Genomic DNA, 19,284 nt, shown 5'->3' with positions numbered 1-19,284 from the left:
ATTACGAACGTGTATTGACAACAGCCTATTCACGAACAACTAGGAACATGGAACGACTTTCCCAGCTGTGCCTTCAGGAGGGGAAGGAGGGGAAGAACACTTTCAACACGGAATATAAATTTTATTAAACTCCCATAATTATGCTACATTGCAGATGCAATAACGTGTTGCTAACTTAATTCTTGTTCGAATACATTGATAATGAAATGTGTCAGTTTTATATGAGTATATCTATAATTAGGATATTACCAGGTAGGGTACATTCACGTTCCTTTGGAAAGGCTGTATGCACAGAAGTAGCGTAGTTTTCTGTGACGCCCCGCAAGTAAAATATTGGGGTCCCATAGTGATTTTTTTTATCCAGAATACCACAATGTATCAGTGATGAAGTGATGATGACAGAAGAGAGGACAGACGTGCAATAATTAGCTAGTCCCCCCCCCCCCGCATTGTACAAAACCCCTAAATACCTTGACTTATTTTTTTGTTATCGTTATGTAATCAGAGCATTAGCTTATGGAAACTAAATCAGAATTATCTGATAAATTACTAGAACAGACACTCCTCACAAAAAGTTTGGAGTATTGTTACGTTAGACAATAGATGATAGACATGGCCATGGAATGCAACAACACATGGTGTCTGTCTGGTGGACGTTCTCGTCTTTTCGCCGACATATGCCAAAGTGCCTATCACCTATTGCCTAATATTCCAAACTTTTTGTGAGGAGTGTATTTACAAATGTAAATATCCGTGGCAACTCTCATGGTTCGGTACTTTGGTGGTTGCAGTGAAAGAAAATAAATTTGCATAAATCTCTTGTCATATTGTGTGTGCACGTGATTGTGTATTTTACGAGCATTTATTCATATAAGAATTAGCAGAAAAAATGTCTCCCCTTCAAACGACACACCCACCTGAACCCCGTCCCCCAGCACATAGGATGGGATCGGGAAACGTTTATTGATCTATTTCCATCCACTTCTATTGAGTTTATTTTATGTCCATTTTCTACCTCGTGGTCTAATCGCGACGATGAAGATGAACAGATGAAATGGATGAACCCGACCGACAAATAATATGATACATCCCTTTGGATACATCCATGCCTTGACCAGGGTTAGAAGTTTGGAGCTGACATCGCAAAGTTTGACGCTGTCCACGCCGCCACGGAGTCGGCTGTTACTCAGCTCTCAAGGGGCCTCCCCAATGGCGTAGTGGTAACGTCGTTGCCTTGTAATAACGTGGTACCGGGTTCGATACCCGGTGGAGGCACATAGTGGTTCGGATCCCACTGTAGGTCCAGTCCCGATTAGCCTTACTGTGCATAAAGTGGACTTAAAAAACAAAATCAATCAATCGATCGTGTTGTACAAAATGTTAAATGCAAATGTGCTGTCCAGAAGACAAGAATATGTTTGTTCCCTTTGACATGCGTGTAATGGCCTGCAACCACCTGCCACCAATACACTGGGATGGGGGAAAGGCAGGTATAGTGCCCGAAACGCCTGTAAAATGATGGGGAGACCTCTAATGCCGTCTTGAAGTGGCAGAAACCAAGTACACCACCACAACAATAGAAATATCTTGGAAAAAGATCCGTATGATTGCATTATGTAACTAACATTCTCTACAAAATAAGTTTAATAATTATCTATGTATGTCAAGAAATATGTGTTGGTTGTGCAGCTTTACCACCTAAGGAGCAGCCGCCGCTGTGTAAATTACGTGGTGTAATAAAAGCATTATTTTTAAAGGAGACATATAACTAATTGTAATTTGATTTTCTTTTGCTACTTTGCACTTGATTATTTAACGTTATTAATTATTATTAATAATATATTATTAATGATCAAGCAATGTTCACCACCAAAGAGAAAAATACTTAATGGAATTCAAAGCAAACTGAAATATTTAAAAAAAAAAAAGTGCTTTATTTTTGGGAGATATGCTTTGAATGGAATGAACATTATTACATCAAATATTACTGCAGTCAAGGTCATGCGGCCCTCGAAGTGGAATAACATCCTCCTCAGTAGAAATCATTTGCGTAAGCATCTCTCTTCACTTACTTCCTTGTCAGCAAGTTGAATAGTACGAGAATCCACCAACCTGTCCGGAAAGTTCGAATATCCTCATCTCGAACCCCCCCCCCCCTAGTGACTGGGATAAAACCACACTTATTTACACCAAATACCTTATCACAAGTTCTTAATTTGCAACCTTGTGTTCTGATTTCACGGGAGAAAGCTTTTTAATTTTAGGCTAAATGCATACGTTGTTAGGTTAGGCTAGCTATGCTAAGTTCTCTTAGCCTAAATAATAATTCTTCATTGTATTTATCCTAATGGAACCTAATCTAACAGGGGTCCCAGGTTCGATACGTGGTGGAGGTACATGGCACAGTGGTTCGGATCCAGTGACGACGCCAGAGGGGGAGGGGCAGGTGGCGGGCGCCCCCAATTAAAGTTAATGAAATATCGAATAATAAGAGAATTCATTTCTAAGAGTATGACGATTTTCACTATTTCTAACATCTGCATGTTATCACTTTTCCTGCTTATAATACCAACTTGACTAAAAATATTAATTTGTTTTGTATATATGTGTATGTGTGTGTGTGTGTGTGTGTGTGTGTGTGTGTTTTTGACTATTGTTCAAGATTGGAGCGCCGACCTGGCCGTAGGTCATTTCTCATTCAATTAACCTAAGTTTTAACCAGTTTAAAGAACTGGAAAAAAAAGCGTTGAATGTGGATGGTTTTAAAACATCACGAACATTCTGAAAACCACAAAACATCATCTGTAGTACGGGCAAATTATTATAATCGTGGGTCGTTAATGACAACTCTATTTAATAAAATACATTCAAAGATGATTCAAGATTTGAGGACTAAAAGTGCCAAAGGCAAAAGTGTTGGAAAATCGCATCGTTCAGCACATCAGCTCGTAAGAACGTTTACACTAGTGACCTCTTTACACTCCCTTTGAACTACTTCGAGGCCTACCAGCCACATTTCGCGTTTACCACATTATAAAGCATGGCACATTTCACAGTTTAACGTGGAAAACGGTGTTTGAATTCTTGTGGCACTTAAGCGTTTACCAATTTTAGTCTTCATTTGGTTGGTTGGTTGATTTGGCGATTTTAGTCCACTTTATGCACATTAAGGCTAATAGGGATTAGACCTACAGTTTAAAGTGCCTCCACTGGGTATCGAACCCGGGACCATAAGTGATTGAAGAAAGCCGACACTAGATGTCAGTTGTTGTGGATGCATCGCGGTTTCTTACTTACTATTCAGGGGCTTGATTTTCGAGATGATGAGTCTGAGGCAAACCTTACCAAAGGGAATTTCTTCGATACTCTTGAAGTTAATTTCAAAATGAGGGGATATTATTCGAAAATGTATTGAACTTGAACCTTAAAATGCAAATCAAGCCAGGAAGTGGAAGAGGCAAAAGTATTCGCACGCACTGATGTCAGATGAAACGAAATACATTACAAGATAGGAACAAGAAATATATTTGTATCGCGGGCAGGTAAAAGAATGCTTTTTACGATTTGCCACTCTTCAATCATTAGAAGCAGGTTCGCTTTTTCTCGTACATATCAAAATTCTTCCCAAGAACATTGTGTAGCACAAATATACAATGTGACTGCCTCCCAACATCATTTGTCGCCCTCCTTCCGCCCACCCAGTCACTTTTCCCTTCCCCGTCACTGTTCGGATCCCACTTTAAACCGTAGGTCCAGTCCCGATTAGCCGTACTGTGCATAAAGTGGACTTAAAACACCAACTCAACTCAACTAACCTAACTAGGGGTGTGCGGGACAGAATTTTTTTGGTCGGGACGGGAAAAATTCGCCATTTTCGAAATTTACCGAAGCTCTAAAAATCTCGGATTCTACACGTCATTTTCAACTTAAGTGATTGTTTTTGCATTTCTGGAATAAAAACAAACAATTTCCAATAAGTTCCAGACACTTGCAATGCAGGAAACGTCGAGAATTAAGAACTTTTTGAAATGACCGTTCGGTATTTCCCGACAGCTCGGGATCCCAAAAAGTCGGGAAGTCATTTCCCGAAGTCGGGATCGGGACGGGAATTTTTTTTTCCGATCCCAGTCCCGACTTTTCGGGATCTCGCACAACCCCTAACGTAGGCATTCCTCGTCTGACGTCAGAACTTCAGCAAAACTACAGCGCTGTAGTCAAAACATTATGTGGAATAAAAGTCTAAAGATTCCAGACCTCTGGCTCTCGAACAATGCAAGTTTTCACACTCAGTAAAAGTTATTTATAGAATCATTTTCGTTCCGAGTTTAATACGATGCTACTGATGTAGGTATTGCAAAGAACAATCTGTACTTAATTGAATGCAAGAAGAAAATATTAGGGAGACTGGTGTTTGGTTAGAATATAATTAGCTTCTTAGTCGTCCTTAATGGTTGTGAACTTTAGTAAAAGACTTCCTAATTGTACGTAAGAAGTTTCGATTATATAGGTTATTTGTATGTAACTTAGTTCATCACAATGAATTTAAGGTGTTTCATGAGCTGATTTTATATGTTAGAAGCTAGCTTTTTATATGAACTACCTGTTAGAGACGTTTTGTCCATTAAAAAACACGAATGAGTACTGCCCTGCAATGTTCTTAATGTTACCATTATTTTTGTTAAGAAAAATATATATTAGTTTTGCTAACAGAAATATGTGCAATGATGAAAAAGGTGGACTGACTCATATCAATGAACTTCAAGAAAATGTTGGTAACGGTTCCGAATGTTTAATGGTTTTTTTTGCAAAGTCGCATACGATAAGGTATCTTTCGTTCATAGATGAGCAGGAATATTGTGGAATAGCGAAATGATTGTGAAAATAAATTTGTAGCTTTCTGAAAGTAATTAGTACTGTTTGCAGTTCCGAAAAGTCCTCTTTATCGGCGATAAGATGATGTAAAAGGTACCTTATGCAAATATCACTGCTTCCCATCGACAAGGCAGACTAGTTCTACAGACTACTGCTGACACAAAGCTCCTAAGGGGTTTCATGCTTGAGACTAGCACCAACATGATGAGATGTTGAAAGCATGTAGGGAAATTGGTAACAGTTTCATACATCGGAGACACATTTCTTCATTTTTACAGAAGAAACTACTTACGGAAATGAGTTTCTCTAAGGTTTCCAACGTTAGTCGATGTATTTTCTTTCATCGTGGAATCTATTTGACCTGGAAATCATGTATTTTTCAATAGAAATATCTCACCGACGCACAATTGCCATTGCTTTCCTACACGTGAACCGGATGCTCCATACGTTGGATGACGTAACCCCCTGTCACTGTTTCTAACCCCCCTTTTTTTAACTATGCTTGCCTAACCAAACCTAACGTAACCTTATCGGAATGGTTCGTGAGGCTATCCATCAGCTACCCGTGCATAATGTACAATTTGCACACGTGATGAACACGATAGTAAGTATTTTTCGGCGAAGAATGTTGGAAACACTGATATTCGAAAACAAAAGAAGCAATATCGCACCGTTATGTGCGTTCGGTAGCACTTAGAAAAATGCGTTATTTTAGTAGAAAAAGTGTTTGTTTTCGTGTAAAAAGCATAATGGCACCTTGAACTATGTTCCGCAATACACAATTGGTAAGTACGAAACACAAAATATCCGATTTTAATGTGTCTCCGATCTAAGAAACTGGTACCAGGGAAATTATTGTAATGCTAAGAGCCCTATACTTGGCCTGCCTAACTCAGCCACAAAAGCATTTAAAGATCCTAGGGTAAGAATTGACAATATAGAGAAAGTCTCCAATTTTGTTAATTTTCGTTATACTAACCAATTTTGGCCTCCAAATCATGAATCTGTTGTAAAAAACCGTGGGTCACGTCTGGAAATTGTACATTTTGATGAAACATTGTTCGTTAGCCCCACAAACCATTGACGTTAACCCCAAAACCCATCCACGGGTAGCCCCACAAAGCATTCACACAAGGTTAGGTTAGGCCTGTTAGGTTAGGTTCCATTAGCACTCACCCCGAAATTCATAAAAAAAAATAGGGTTCGTACTAGAATTGAACATCATAAATCATTTCCTTGTAAAACAACGGCGTGGTTGGAAACAATGACAGGAGATTACATTTTCGTTCGTAAAACTACGCATATACACCTATATACATAAAAAAAATTCAATCTGCTTTTTTCAAATTTCCAGACGTGACCCCCGTTTTTTTTACAACAGATTCGTGATTAGGAGGCCAAAATTAGTTAGTATGCCGGAAATTAACAAAATTGGAGACTTTCTCTATATTGTCAATTTGCTCCGATCCTAGATGTTATTTGAATACTAAGTGCTGGTTTTTCAATGTCTGGTCAACTTTTTGGTGAGCCAACTACCAGTTGGAGTTCACCTCCAGTCTTAACCAACACATGGTTTTTCAATGTAAAAATAACCAAAGGTTCTTTGACCTTAAGTTCGGTGCGTAACAATTGTGAGTTTGCAATGCTGATTGAGAAATTCGATCCCACTGCCATCTAGGTGTGTAAATTTAAATCAAATTTCGCCTGGTGTAAAAATGTAGAACTACAATAAGAGACATATGTGGTTGTTGAAATTCATTGTTTACATTGAAAATACAGAACCCAATATGATACGTATTTCGTTCCTACAAATAAGTACACATGAGGAGAAAAACCTATTGCACATTTGGCTTTTTTCTTGAAACAGATCCACTTCACAAAACCAAAATGGTAATTTGGTATAAATAGTTATTTTTTTCTTATGGAACGAGAGAGCAAATACTAGCTATGTAATAAAAAAAAATAAGTTGACATTTGCACATATATTATGACTAAAATTTTAATCCCAGTTTGTACACGTACCGTACCCGGGAGAATGTCACATCACAGAGAAGTTTAATATTTTCATTGAACATTCAAACTTTGCAGCCAACTTTTACACAGTATCTCTACTCGACGATATTCCAAGTAACAATTTTTTATAATTTTTTATTTTAAATTTGTGCAAAATAAAATATAGAATCAATGTCCAACGTGATTAGTGAACTATATGTATATAAAAAGAACGGCCTGCAGCAGGACTTGACCCCCCCCCCCCCTCTCTTGAACTCGCAATATAAAATGGAACTTCCACTACCAGCTACTACCTTTATCCACTACACCAACTTGCCACTTTGAAACTGGCTTCATGATAGGATAGATGTCTTCGGTGCATGTACACAAATCAAAGTCTGGCGACAATTTCCTTTGTTCTACCTGTTACTACACACTTCATTTGAACTCTGCCAAGCACAAGAAGTTTATTTTTGCACCAGTGTATCATTATTTCTCGTTCAATGTGTCTGAGAAATCGCCTGTTGAAGATCAATCTTTCCTTCCGATGAGACAGCCATGTTTGTTCGAAACTACCAGTCATATCAATGACCTCCGGATGAACCACGGATCAAGTTCAAAATTGCAGTAACCCCTAGTTATTTACCCAACCAGAACTTTGATCACACATTGAAAAACCGGCTCTAAGAGCCTTAAACCTGACTTGCCTAACCTAACTACGAAACCCCTTTACATCACACAGGTTACCTAGATGGCAGCAGCAGTCCATAACAAAGACAACAGTAAACAAATGCCTGTTTGCAAGCGAAGAAACATATAGGAGTATACGGAAGTCAGAAACCAAACAAGCAGTAAGTAATCGCTAAAACTCTGAAGTATATGCTAACAGGCATAAATAGAAATCGAACCATGGAAAAATGCCTGCATAGCATGATGAAATCAGAATTAAACAATCTGAACTCGAGCCATATTTTTGTAGACCCAAATATTTGGTTGCCAAAGTTGGAAGGATTACTCTTTGGAAACAGTGCTTACATGGTATAGTTATGAATGGAAATCTCTGTACCTAGTGTAAGTAATTTGTGCTTATGTAGGATTGCCAGATGTCCTCTATTCCCCAATATTTTTTTTTCTGACATGTAAAGGTTTATATTATCTATTGTTTGAACATAATATATAACAAAGTGACTACCTTCATGAAACTAGCTTTGTGCTCTTTTCACTGGGTCTCATGATTTGTCAGTGTGTGGGATTTCTTTTATAAAGCATACACGTTACAAGCCATTTCTTGGAGATTACGTTGTTTATGAATGTTTCCTGTTTTTATCTCACAGAGATGTGTTGTAGTGAAGTAATGTACCTGTGTTAAGGTTAAGGGCACGCAGAAAGTTTCCACCAGGCTCTTCTCTCCGAGTCAGTGTTGCCAACTTAGCTCTTTTGGGGTCAGATCTGGCTCTATTATGCACTCGTTTGGCTGTGAACTGGGGCACCCTCCCTCATGCCCCACTATGATACCATCACTGGTTCCGGTCCACATAGATCAATTTTTGCCATGAGTATACATTTTGAACGTGACGTGATATTTTTATATTGGCTGCGTCGCCCCACCCCTTCTTACCTTCCCAGCTACTTTATTATAGCACCGTGGAGATGATGTAATATTGTTAGCCGAGAATCCTATCTTTTCGATTTCATACGACCATCGGTGGATTGTTGAGATGGGTGATGCCACCGGCAAACTTGGAATAAATTGTCAATCTTTAAAGTTAACGGTAATAGCAGTGCACCCACCCCTTTGACACCTAAAATTAAAATTACCCTAGGAAGAACTTTATCCAGCCTTTGTAAATCTAGCTCCTTGAAAGTCAGTTTTAATTCAATTTAATGTGAAATTTAGCTCTTTTATGCACATTAGGTTTGACAACACTGCCAGGATGCCGGTAGGAGGCAAGGAGAAATACATTGCACTTATGGGGGTTATTATTTGATTTGTTCTCTTCAGAATATCAAACTTCCAAAGGCATAGAAAAACATATCAATGGAAAGGGGGCAGTTTGATGAAGCTTCAGACCAGCTGAAAAGTACAAACTTCCATTTGATTAGCTGCAAGTTGAAGTTGAGTTTTTTTTTTCTCCATAAGGAATACATGGGATTCTGAAAATTCTCACTCATCATATTTTTCAAGTACAGTGTCTAGTTTAATAATAAACATAAAAAATGCTTCCACTTGCAACATGGGAAGAAATTCATACTCTTACATTTTTTTAGTAACATTGCCCATTCTGATGATATTGAAATAAATGCGCACATGGTGCGTAACTGTAACTCCTCACCTTAAGCTGGACCTTTGGTCGATTCCAGGGCAGCTTTTTGAAATGTTCCTCATCTTTCGAAAAACTGCTAAGGTAAACGTCCCTAAGTTCGACAAGTTAAGGAAAATGTTTGCAGTTAATTGCTTGTTGTGGCTTTCATATTTCATAAATGCGAGTATTTTTTTTTTTGCCTGAAAGTTTAAAGATTCTACTTTCACCCAAAAAGTATTTTGCATTCCAACAGTTATGTTACATAATTATTAAAAAATCAAAAAGTGAATCCTACAATATGTCCCTAAGTTCGACACCCTGTCCTTAATTTCGACAGTTTGTGTACCAAAATTCGACACCCCCTTATATCTCAACATCAGACACTAAATATGCAGATGTTAATAATACCAATAACTGCACATATCCTTCTATTGGCATTTCATTATATTCAACTAAATTTACAGATTTATCAGGACATGAACTGAACAAAAAAAGATTTGTTGTTACCCCTTCCCCCCCCTTTTATGCTCAACAAAATTTAAAATATTAACATGAATTACTTACCATGCCAAAGGCTAGGTACATTTAAGCAAATAAAACACTGAAAATGTTGATTGCGTTTATATTACAACTTTGAAACATAGTTTTACAGGGTGATTCCCAACGGTGTATCAAAAACAAGGAAAAAATTTTGAGGACTAATTATAACATTTACTTAGCCAAGCCTAGATGCTAAGGAACAATTGCTGTTGGTATCTGTGATATTGGTAACATTATATATAACACTAATAATTAATTAACATAAATTTTAAACAAATGCAAAACAACTTTCTGTCTGAAGTTAGGTGTGAGTCCTCAAAATCAGAGACCTAACTCTTAGACATTTACTTTTTCTCTTGAAAACATATCTGACCCTTTCCCCCTTCATTACCAAATCTGGCAACTCAACAGGACCAATAGTTTGAGGGTCTGATATGAATGAAACATTACTTTCATTGGTGACAAATTCCTTCTTGGCCACATCAACACTCTTAAGTCCAATCACTTTTATTACATCTTCCAGGATCTCCTGAACAACACAGAGGTAAGTAAATTTTGATGCATTTCTTTCCCACCCTAAAAATTCCACAAGAATGAAATCCCCTTCTTTTACATCACTTTCATTGACAATCTCTAATGTCATTTCATGTGACTCCTCCTCTTGCCAGTTAGAATCACATTCTTTCAATGACAGTGCACTTTCATCTGAAGATTCTGAGTCACTCACATCAACCCATTTCTTTCCCTTTTTGCCTAAACTCTGTCTTCTAGTTCTGTGCAGCAAGTTTCTTCAGCTCTCTAGCTCTTTTGCCTCATCTACTTGATGCTTTTTCTCCTCCTTTGTTAGCAGTGGTAGCGTCATCGCCTTGTAATCAAGGGGTCCCGGGTTCGATCTCCAATGCAACTTTAAGCTGTAGATGCAATCCCGATTAGCCTTACTGTGCATAAAGTGGACTTAAAACACGAAATAAATCCTCCTCCTTTGTAAAGTATTTGATCATTTAAGGAGATGTAATCACAGCAGGCAGTCTTTCTCTTTGCTTTCTTGGAAGTTTTTGGACTTGGCCAAATGAAACTAAAGTAAGGAACAAATTAGGCTGAGTTTAATGTAAATTAATTATCAAGCGGCTCCGGTGTAGAACCTTCGTTCCTTGATGTTTTCTGCATTGTAAATGGCTAGAACTTATCGAAAATTGTTTGTTTTTGTACCAGAAATGCAAAAACAATCACTTAAAGTGAAAATGATGTGTAGAATTCGAAATTTCCAGAGCTTTGTGAAATTTTGAACATTTCCCACCCCAACCCAAAAAATTCTGTCCCACACACTCCTACATTATTCACAAAATCGTAGAACATGGAAAATTGTGTACTGTATGAGGCCAAATTTTAGTTCTGTGTAATATTTATCATTAATCAGGCCAATTTTGCAACATTTTCACAGAATTGTTAAGAACATTAAAAAATCGTACACAAGACAAAATTTTCATCATTCGGCAATTTAATTTGCATGGAGTTTTAGTTCAGTTTATCACATTAAGTCAATATAAACACTTAATTATAACATGACATTTTTTGGTATTATTATTATTGCAATTTTGTATAGTTCAGGTCCCTCACATTTAGTGACGCAGGAAGAGAGTGAGTTCATGGAAATAGCAATGACACAAGAGAGAAAAAGTATGCAAAAAGCCCAGAAATGACGTTTCAGGGAATGTCCCAAAATTCGACATGCACAGCACCAAACTTCGACACCCCCATGTCGGATTAATGTTGCAATTGCCATAGGGCAATGAAACTGGTATTTTCATAAATGGTAAACAACATGCCTTTCAATGCACATCAAAACCCAACATTGTGTATTTTCGAATAAGGTTCAACACTTGTCGAAATTTGGTGCACCATCCATTTTTGTGCTCATATGTTTGACACCCCCCTTATTTTGTTACATGAACAACCTTTGTCTGCCGCAACAGACTAGGAAACTCAGAAAATGGCTCTAAAACAATAATAAAGTATTGAAATTTGTTTTGAAACAACACAAAACTGGTAAAAACCTTACGTAGAAAATTTACCTTCTTACGAAATCCACTAAAAATCAGTTGATTTTTCGCAGTTAGCAAATAGTGTCGTCACAATTTCTCCCGCGCTGCTGCTATGTCTCATCTGGTGCAACCGCCCTTTTCACGACGTGAGGTAAACCTGTACACTGTCGCATGATACATACACAATTTTCTGCATCTCATAGTTTCCTTATCTTTTACGATTTTTCAAATACCCTGTCGAACTTAGGCACATTGTCGAAATTAGGGACGTTTACCTTATGATACTCTAAAATCTGAAAAATTACATCAGCTTATAATTCTTTCAAGAACATTCACGTGAATCTTCATGAAGTTTGCTTCCACTGTTGCCTAGATAACATTAATAGTTTCATGGCTAAAGTCTGTTAAAGCATCGGCCAAAGGTCTAGCCAAGCCTTAACCTTAGTCTGAAGCAACCCAACCTGTAGGCTTTGTACAACTAGCACCCAACATGATGGCTCATAGACACAAAATACTATTGACAAAAGTCAAATGAACAATTAACATTTGAAGTTTGGTGTAAAATGTATTATAAGATAAATTAAATCAACATAAAGAACTGAAAATTTGTGAAACCAAGCTAGAAGCAAATCTATCATTAAGATTGATAGATTAATTGGTGTAAATAATTTTATGTTGTTAGATTTGGCATGCTAAGCATTTTGTAGCATTATCATTTGCACATGTTTTGTTAGCTATTTGAGTGTGCACATAAATAGTTTTTATGCTAAAAATCTGTGAAAGTATCCAGAGATAGTTTTTTTTTGCCACCTGAATTCTGTGTTGCCGCATGTCCATCTTTGAAGTCAAATATGGATTTTTAGTGCACTACAAGATTTTTGCGAACATTTTATTAATGTTGATAGTTCAGATCCATTGCTTTGGAACATGACACATTAACCTGTAAGGAACACGTTAACGTCGTCAACTCATCTCTGATGAAAAGTGAAGATGCGACAAAACAGTCTTCAGCTGGCATTATGCAGACCATAATTTGGGATCACATACCTTGGTTAATTGTGGTTTCCGTGCTTTGCAACACATTTTATATTACATTAAAAAAAGCTAAATTGAGCAATTTAAAGTAATTCAGTATAATTCTTGAGGGGGCACACTCAGTCAAGGATCCCCTTGTGTGCTCAGCGATATTAAAAATGTAAACATTTCAGGTTTCATTGTATTGACGGGTTATCCCATTATGATGTTTTAGTATTTTACATTGCCATAGTTCAGTTTTTGGTTTCAGTTTGGTTTTCGGAATCCCCCAATTACTATACTACCTCACTAGGACTATATCAAGAAACAATTTTCTTAATATTTGAATTCCATTTCATTACTTATAATTGTATAAATTATAAAGTATTTGTATCAATATTCATGTACACTTTTCTTTCCAGCACTGAAGAATTGAATGGTGTGAAACTGGGTTACACTTGACAGTGGAAAAATGTCTTCTAAAAGATTCGAAGACTTACACGATGGACTGCAAACACTTTGCTATGGAGTTGAGCGTAGTGTCAGAGATCAACTTGGTAATGCCTTTGGTGAGGAGAGAAGGCATCTGGTGGGCCGTATTGAAGGTCAGATAGAGGAAGCTGAAGGCCAGCTGCAAGACTTGGAGGCCGAAGCCAGACTCGCTCCTCTGAGTTACAAGCAAGAGATGCTGCTGCAGGTGGGCCATATGCGAGACAGGGTGGCAAGGATATCACGTGAATACCGGCAGCAGGTATCTAATTTAGGTGTCCCATACGGTGGTAATCAAAGATTTTCATCTACTCCAGCTTTGGTGAGTGCAGAAGATGACAACCGAAGGCGTGTGTTGGAAGGCAAAGCCATACTTGAAAGAACTTCGGACAGTTTGGTACGGTCGCAGCGCACGGCTGTGGAAACTGAACAGATTGGCATTCAGGTGGTCGATGAACTTACGCAGCAACGAGAGACATTGCTGCGAACAAAGCGACGACTTGGGGACACTGATGAAGGTCTCAGTGAAACTCGTAGGATTTTGAGGAAAATGTACTTCAAAGTGATAACCAATAAGATTATTTTGGTCCTGATAATAATTCTTGAGCTAGGCATATTAGGTGCAGTTATTTATTTGAAATTTTTTAATTAACAGTGGGAATGTTGTTTAAACTATTGTACTGCTCTTCAGGTATATTCCTAGATATATTTTTGTTCATGTACAATATATATTTTTATGAAACTTGTATGTGAATAAGCTTGTATACTATTTTGCATATATGCCATTGTTTATTACAAGTAAGAAGGAAAACACAATGTCCAGTTTGCAAGAATACAGCATGGTGTATAATGTATAATCAGGTGATTTAAAAATGGAAATTGGGATTTAAAGGAGATAAGTAAAGTAAAGCCATTACAATGTCCATAATGTTTTATACTTGGTGTTAGTTATGAATAACCTGGCTTTGCTCAAGAACAATGTAATAATTTGTTCATGATTATTTACTGGCTAACTTCATTTTGCAGGCAGAATAGAAAGTGATTTGTAACGTGTGGATTGTAAAGGTCATTAAAACAGGTATTCATATTAGTGACAAAATGTATGTATTGTGGAAGAGTAATATTTAATGAACTGCTCTAGTTTTACTAGTCCAAATTTATCTGACTATACAGTAACTACAAAGGTGTTGAATTATCTATTTCCAGTGCTCGAAAAATTTTCTTCAGAGCTAGGTGGCAGCTCTGAAAATCAGGTGCCAGGAAACCACCTACTAGTAAATCTGCATACTACAGTATGTTTCAAAAGTCGCGCAATCCAAACTTTGAAAATGTATATCATGAAAATCGTAAGAGATATTTACGCCGGGTTTTCTGCACTAAACTAATCCTGTAGGCTATCACTGAGTTCATAAATTTATGTTAGCATTTATCTAAATAAATGCAATTACATTATTTTTAAATAAAACATTGTTAATTTGCTGAAAACATCTGAACAACAATTTGTGGGATAATTTGGTGGTGTTTGACTGGTTGTAAAATAGTTGCTTTGTGAGGTACAGCAGAAGCAGGGCATTTTTAATGGAAAACCCCTTGCAAGTGAGTGTAAGAATGAGTAGTAAAATATTCTTCAGCAATGCACACGCACTGCTCCAATGAATACACCATGCTGAATCAATTTAAAAAAACAGGCACAGCAGCGGCGAAACTGAGCGAAGAGAATTCAATGTAAGCAGGGGCAGCCTAGGATTCTCTCAAGAGTCCTATTTCGGCACAAAATCTTAATTTACAACTTTCAATTAAATATATAGCCAATACTTAGACACATGTTGCATGCAACGTTGGGCAATATTTCGACCTGCTAGTGTTGCTATATATGGAGATATGGCCCAAAAAATAGCACTTTTCACTCAACCCATAAAATCGCCAGTCAAAAATTCATCAAATGTTGCACATGATCAATATTTGTCGCAAATGACAGACTGACATGGCATCAGTCATCAAATGTCTAATTATGACCCTTCGATCATTTCTTACATATTTTTCTTACTCATAAGTTCATTTCTGGAAAAAAATTGAATGCTGCTTTCCGTCGGTTATTAATTTATATAATTTTTTTATACGGAGTGAACTGAATTGTAAGCATTGAAAAATATCTGAATGGATGAGGCTTTATAATGCAGATAACCCGGTGTAAATATCTCTTACAGTTTTCATGATATACATTTCCAAAGTTTGTGTTGTGCGACTTTTGAAACACACTGTATAAGATGCTGAGCATCACGGTATTCGAAACATTGCTAAATTATTTGAGAAAGCAGGAAATGGGGTGTTGGGGGACAAAGGGTAAGAAATTGTTACTGACTCTATGGAGTTGATAAAAGAAAGAAAAACATTTGCTAACTTACGCTCTACTGCAATTTGAACTTGGAATCATCAAAATTTCGTACATATTACAGCAAAAGATCACAGTCGCCAGGCTGAAATTTTTAGTCGCCCTGGCGACAGGGATTTTTCGAGCCCTGTCTATTGCATGTTTCTCTCTGGTAGCAAACTTTCAATATTCAGTTCAATGGAAGTCTAGCACCTATGTCGTATGAATATAGTTTCAGCCATTCAGAAGAATGTCTAACTTTTTTATGTTATTGTAGTGGGGTTATTTTTTTTTCACACACAAAAAACTCATTTTAATAAACACACACATTGTGAGCCAGGCAAATATTACATCTACGCAAGGCCACTGAACTTCAAAAGGTAGGCCTCAATGACTAAAACTCGACAGCATCTCTCTGCCTCCTATTCCCACTTTCCAGGCATCTTCTGGTAGTTCCAGTGTTTCAGCGATCATTCCTATCTCCTACTCTCTCCTCAGTCCTGTATTTACAAACTGGTTTGAGATAACTTTCACTCCTGGGTGTAAACTGATGTAATCAGATTACAAGAGATGTAATTAAAAGAAAAAAAATGATGGTAATAGCTCTGCATGTTCAGGTTTCTTCAATTATATATAATGCATAGGATATCTTGTCTTCTTGTTCATTAATAAATCACAACCACAGTAAACATTGAAGAAACTGAATTTAAAATAATAACTATGTAAATCAACAGTTCCTCTTAGTACATCTGACTACATACATACACATACATACATGCATCTCCTATCCTTATTTTTTTTTCCAACTTCCTTCCACTCTTTGTAAATTACTGTTTATTTCCAATTTCCTTTTTGGAAATATTTGCATGTGTGGTTCAGCTCTCTTTCAAAACCTGTTCACTAGATTTCCCACTTTTGTGTCTTCAGGTTTTTCCTCATTCTCTAACATGTGGCTTCCACTTTCTCTTACTGATTTTTTAGTGCAGTCCATGCAAGACATTTCATACACACATTGTAATCCTAATTTACCTATCATCTTTTTTTTGTTCAATTGTGGAGGTTCAAATGCTGCTATAAATTCACACTTGCAGAGCACCCTTCTCAAATGCCAACAATATTACATGTTAGCCCAAGTCATATGAGATGATTGATTATTTCTGATATTTTTACCACATTTCAAATATTATCATTTTTCATTTTGTTTGCCTTTTCAAAGCAAGTGGAGGCTCTAAATCCAGGCTTGTTTGCTTTTTTTCTCCCTTTCATTTTATCTATTTTTCTTCTTTTGAAGAACTTTAATTCTTGCTCTGCCATAGTATATCTCAGGTATTATTGTATTTTTTAAAGGATGAATAATTCTGCAAGTACAAATGGTAAATATGCATTTGAATTCTTCCAAAAAGAATTATTTTCCAAAGACTACTTTCAAAAGTCTTGTTTCTGTAATTCAGCTTCATCCAAACTCGAATAATTTTAACCATGACTGAAACTTTGTTCCCTACTATTCTTGACCTTCATCTAAGTAACTTATTTATTATGCCACACCCTGAAGGAACATGTTTCTGTATCAATCTAGGCCCAGAAATTCCAACGCAACACACAGATTTAAAATAAAACAACTGTAATTTTTGTGTGTGATAACGTGATTTGTGGGCTTGTACTGATACAAGTAACAATATATTTACAGAGTGTTGTAAACTTGTAAAATTACTTTTTAACAGAGCCTCTGACCTCAAAGGAAAAAGTTATTTGTTTTTTTGTCAAGAATGTTTCTTCTAGTATTTGCAAGATATTGCTTGAAGTGCCTTTAGAATATGTGGCGAATTTTTCTTTTTTGTATAGCTTCCTTCTGTAATAGGTTACACAGATGAGCATTAATGCAGTTCATGAAGCATTTCTTGTATTGTAAGAAAATGTAATTATGCAATTCTTTTAGTGTAAGTAACGAACCACATTTTATTGTCACCAGTGTGATTAATACTAATATGGAAATATTTTATCAAATCGAAACTTCTATAAATAGTTATAAATGTTAAATCGCACAAGTATGATGAATGCGTGGAGCCAGCCCTGGTACTTGAATGTGTTTGTCTTATGATTTTGTGCCAACACACTAAGGCCATACCCTTTGTCTGAGTTAAAGATCATTACCAGCTGTATTACCTTGGCTTTAAAATTTCATTTTTTAATCATTGGATATTTGATGTAATTCCTACCATAGTTGCAGAATAAACATTACTTATTAGTATGAAAACAGCAAGTGAAAGTATTGCATAATAATAGTTAACAAGTTAATTGAAAGTAACTAGGAAAATGTGTGATATAAATCTGTAACTGATTGGCAGATTAGTGATAAATTAAACTAGATCTGCAGCAACTGAACAAAACACATAAAAGGTTAATGGTCAGTCCTATACTTTCTTTTCATAAATACTGGATTTTATAAACATTTAGGAGAATTATTTATGATTTAGGAACACTTGATCGTATTAAATTTCAAATGTAATAATCGATATTTCAATGAGTTTTTATGTTCATATATTTCTTAATGGTGAAATAAATTTATTTTTCTCTTTGGATATTATAATTATTAGAGCATGTTAATGGATTTTATTTGTTCAAAGTCATTGCTGCTTCACTATTGTAATAATATTTTATTAGCTAATTGGTTTTATGGCCTTAAATTTTATGATTGTGCATGTTGTATGCATGTGTATCATATGAAAAATCGAAGAATACATTCTGTGATAAACTGTTTGAATTGCATTTGTTAATATTTGGACTCTTTTTCTGAATGGCTAGTACCCATTTATCTTAAATATATTTCTCCAAATTTACATAACAATTGTGAGGTTGAAATCTATCAAATTGTGAAAGTAAAATTGATTTTTTCTTTGCAATTGCTTACAGTGCACTCCATGGCATAATGACAAGATATTTGAGGAGTTTTAGATTGTGTTGCTTGGATACCAGGAAAACACTGCTGGATCAGTATCTCAATTGTGCCATCAATACCTCCATTGGTAATGAAAAAATTGCTTTCAAACGGTGAAGAATTTTAAGAAATAAGATACTCAAAATATGGTAAAAATAACTTACCATCTGATCCTACACACGTAAAACTACTTGCCTGGGTTCAGTGCAAGGGTCTGGTCAAGATCTTTATTTTTCTCTAAATCTCCATCATGGATTACAAAAAGTATTGGCTGAAAATAATGTGACTCAACCAGGAAAATGAAAAATGGCCATTAGAGCTGCTGATTACATCAGTTAGAAAATTACTTGTAATTTTATTGCTCTGTATTTCTGTGAGTAGTCTGTAATCTAGTGCACTAGTCAGGGCCGCATTTACGCACAGGCTATCTAGGCTGCAGCCTATGGGCCCGCACAAAGAAACAAATACAAAACCTGTTTAAAATTTTAATTGTGATTAGACTAAAATAAAAAAAAATGTCTCTGTTTTAATACTGTGGTGCGGGTCCTCTTACAATCATAGAAGATGTTTTTTAATTTTTGGAAGCACTTGATGTATATTTTACAGTTTCAACTAACAAATATAAAATTCTAACAGATTGCTTGAAAAAAGCAGAAACTGACAAACTCATTCTCATGCCAAAAAGGACAACAACAACACATTGGTCATGCCAAGCAGATTCTACAA

At 36.3% G+C, this 19,284-nt stretch overlaps 1 protein-coding gene across 3 annotated transcripts; it reads left to right on the top strand.

Annotated features, from left to right (window-relative positions):
• The first annotated feature begins 4,261 nt into the window (after positions 1-4,261).
• LOC146004143 (vesicle transport through interaction with t-SNAREs homolog 1B-like) lies at positions 4,262-18,976 on the top strand. 3 transcript variants are annotated; one of them, XM_083142817.1, is made up of 3 exons: positions 4,262-4,344; positions 7,607-7,715; positions 13,186-18,975. In XM_083142817.1, the coding sequence occupies exon 3, from the start codon at positions 13,236-13,238 to the stop codon at positions 13,902-13,904; it is 669 nt and encodes a 222-aa protein (XP_082998943.1). In that variant the 5' UTR covers positions 4,262-4,344; positions 7,607-7,715; positions 13,186-13,235; the 3' UTR covers positions 13,905-18,975. The 3 variants fall into 3 exon arrangements, with proteins under 3 accessions (XP_082998943.1, XP_082998936.1, XP_082998948.1); XM_083142810.1 differs by lacking the exon at positions 4,262-4,344 and adding an exon at positions 4,448-4,481; XM_083142822.1 differs by lacking the exons at positions 4,262-4,344; positions 7,607-7,715 and adding an exon at positions 4,450-4,481 and having other exon boundaries at positions 13,186-18,976.
• The last annotated feature ends 308 nt before the right edge of the window (positions 18,977-19,284 follow it).

This window comes from Lepisma saccharinum, chromosome 1 (genome assembly GCF_977018435.1).
Source record: "Lepisma saccharinum chromosome 1, izLepSacc3.1, whole genome shotgun sequence".
Taxonomy (NCBI): domain Eukaryota; kingdom Metazoa; phylum Arthropoda; class Insecta; order Zygentoma; family Lepismatidae; genus Lepisma; species Lepisma saccharinum.
The sequence above is the reverse complement of the archived record's forward strand: the minus strand, read 5'-3'. Positions and strand labels throughout refer to the sequence as shown.

Bases quoted from the DNA above. Each gene is read 5' to 3' on its own strand.
- LOC146004143 (XM_083142822.1), top strand. From the start codon at position 13,236: ATGTCTTCTAAAAGATTCGAAGACTTACACGATGGACTGCAAACACTT.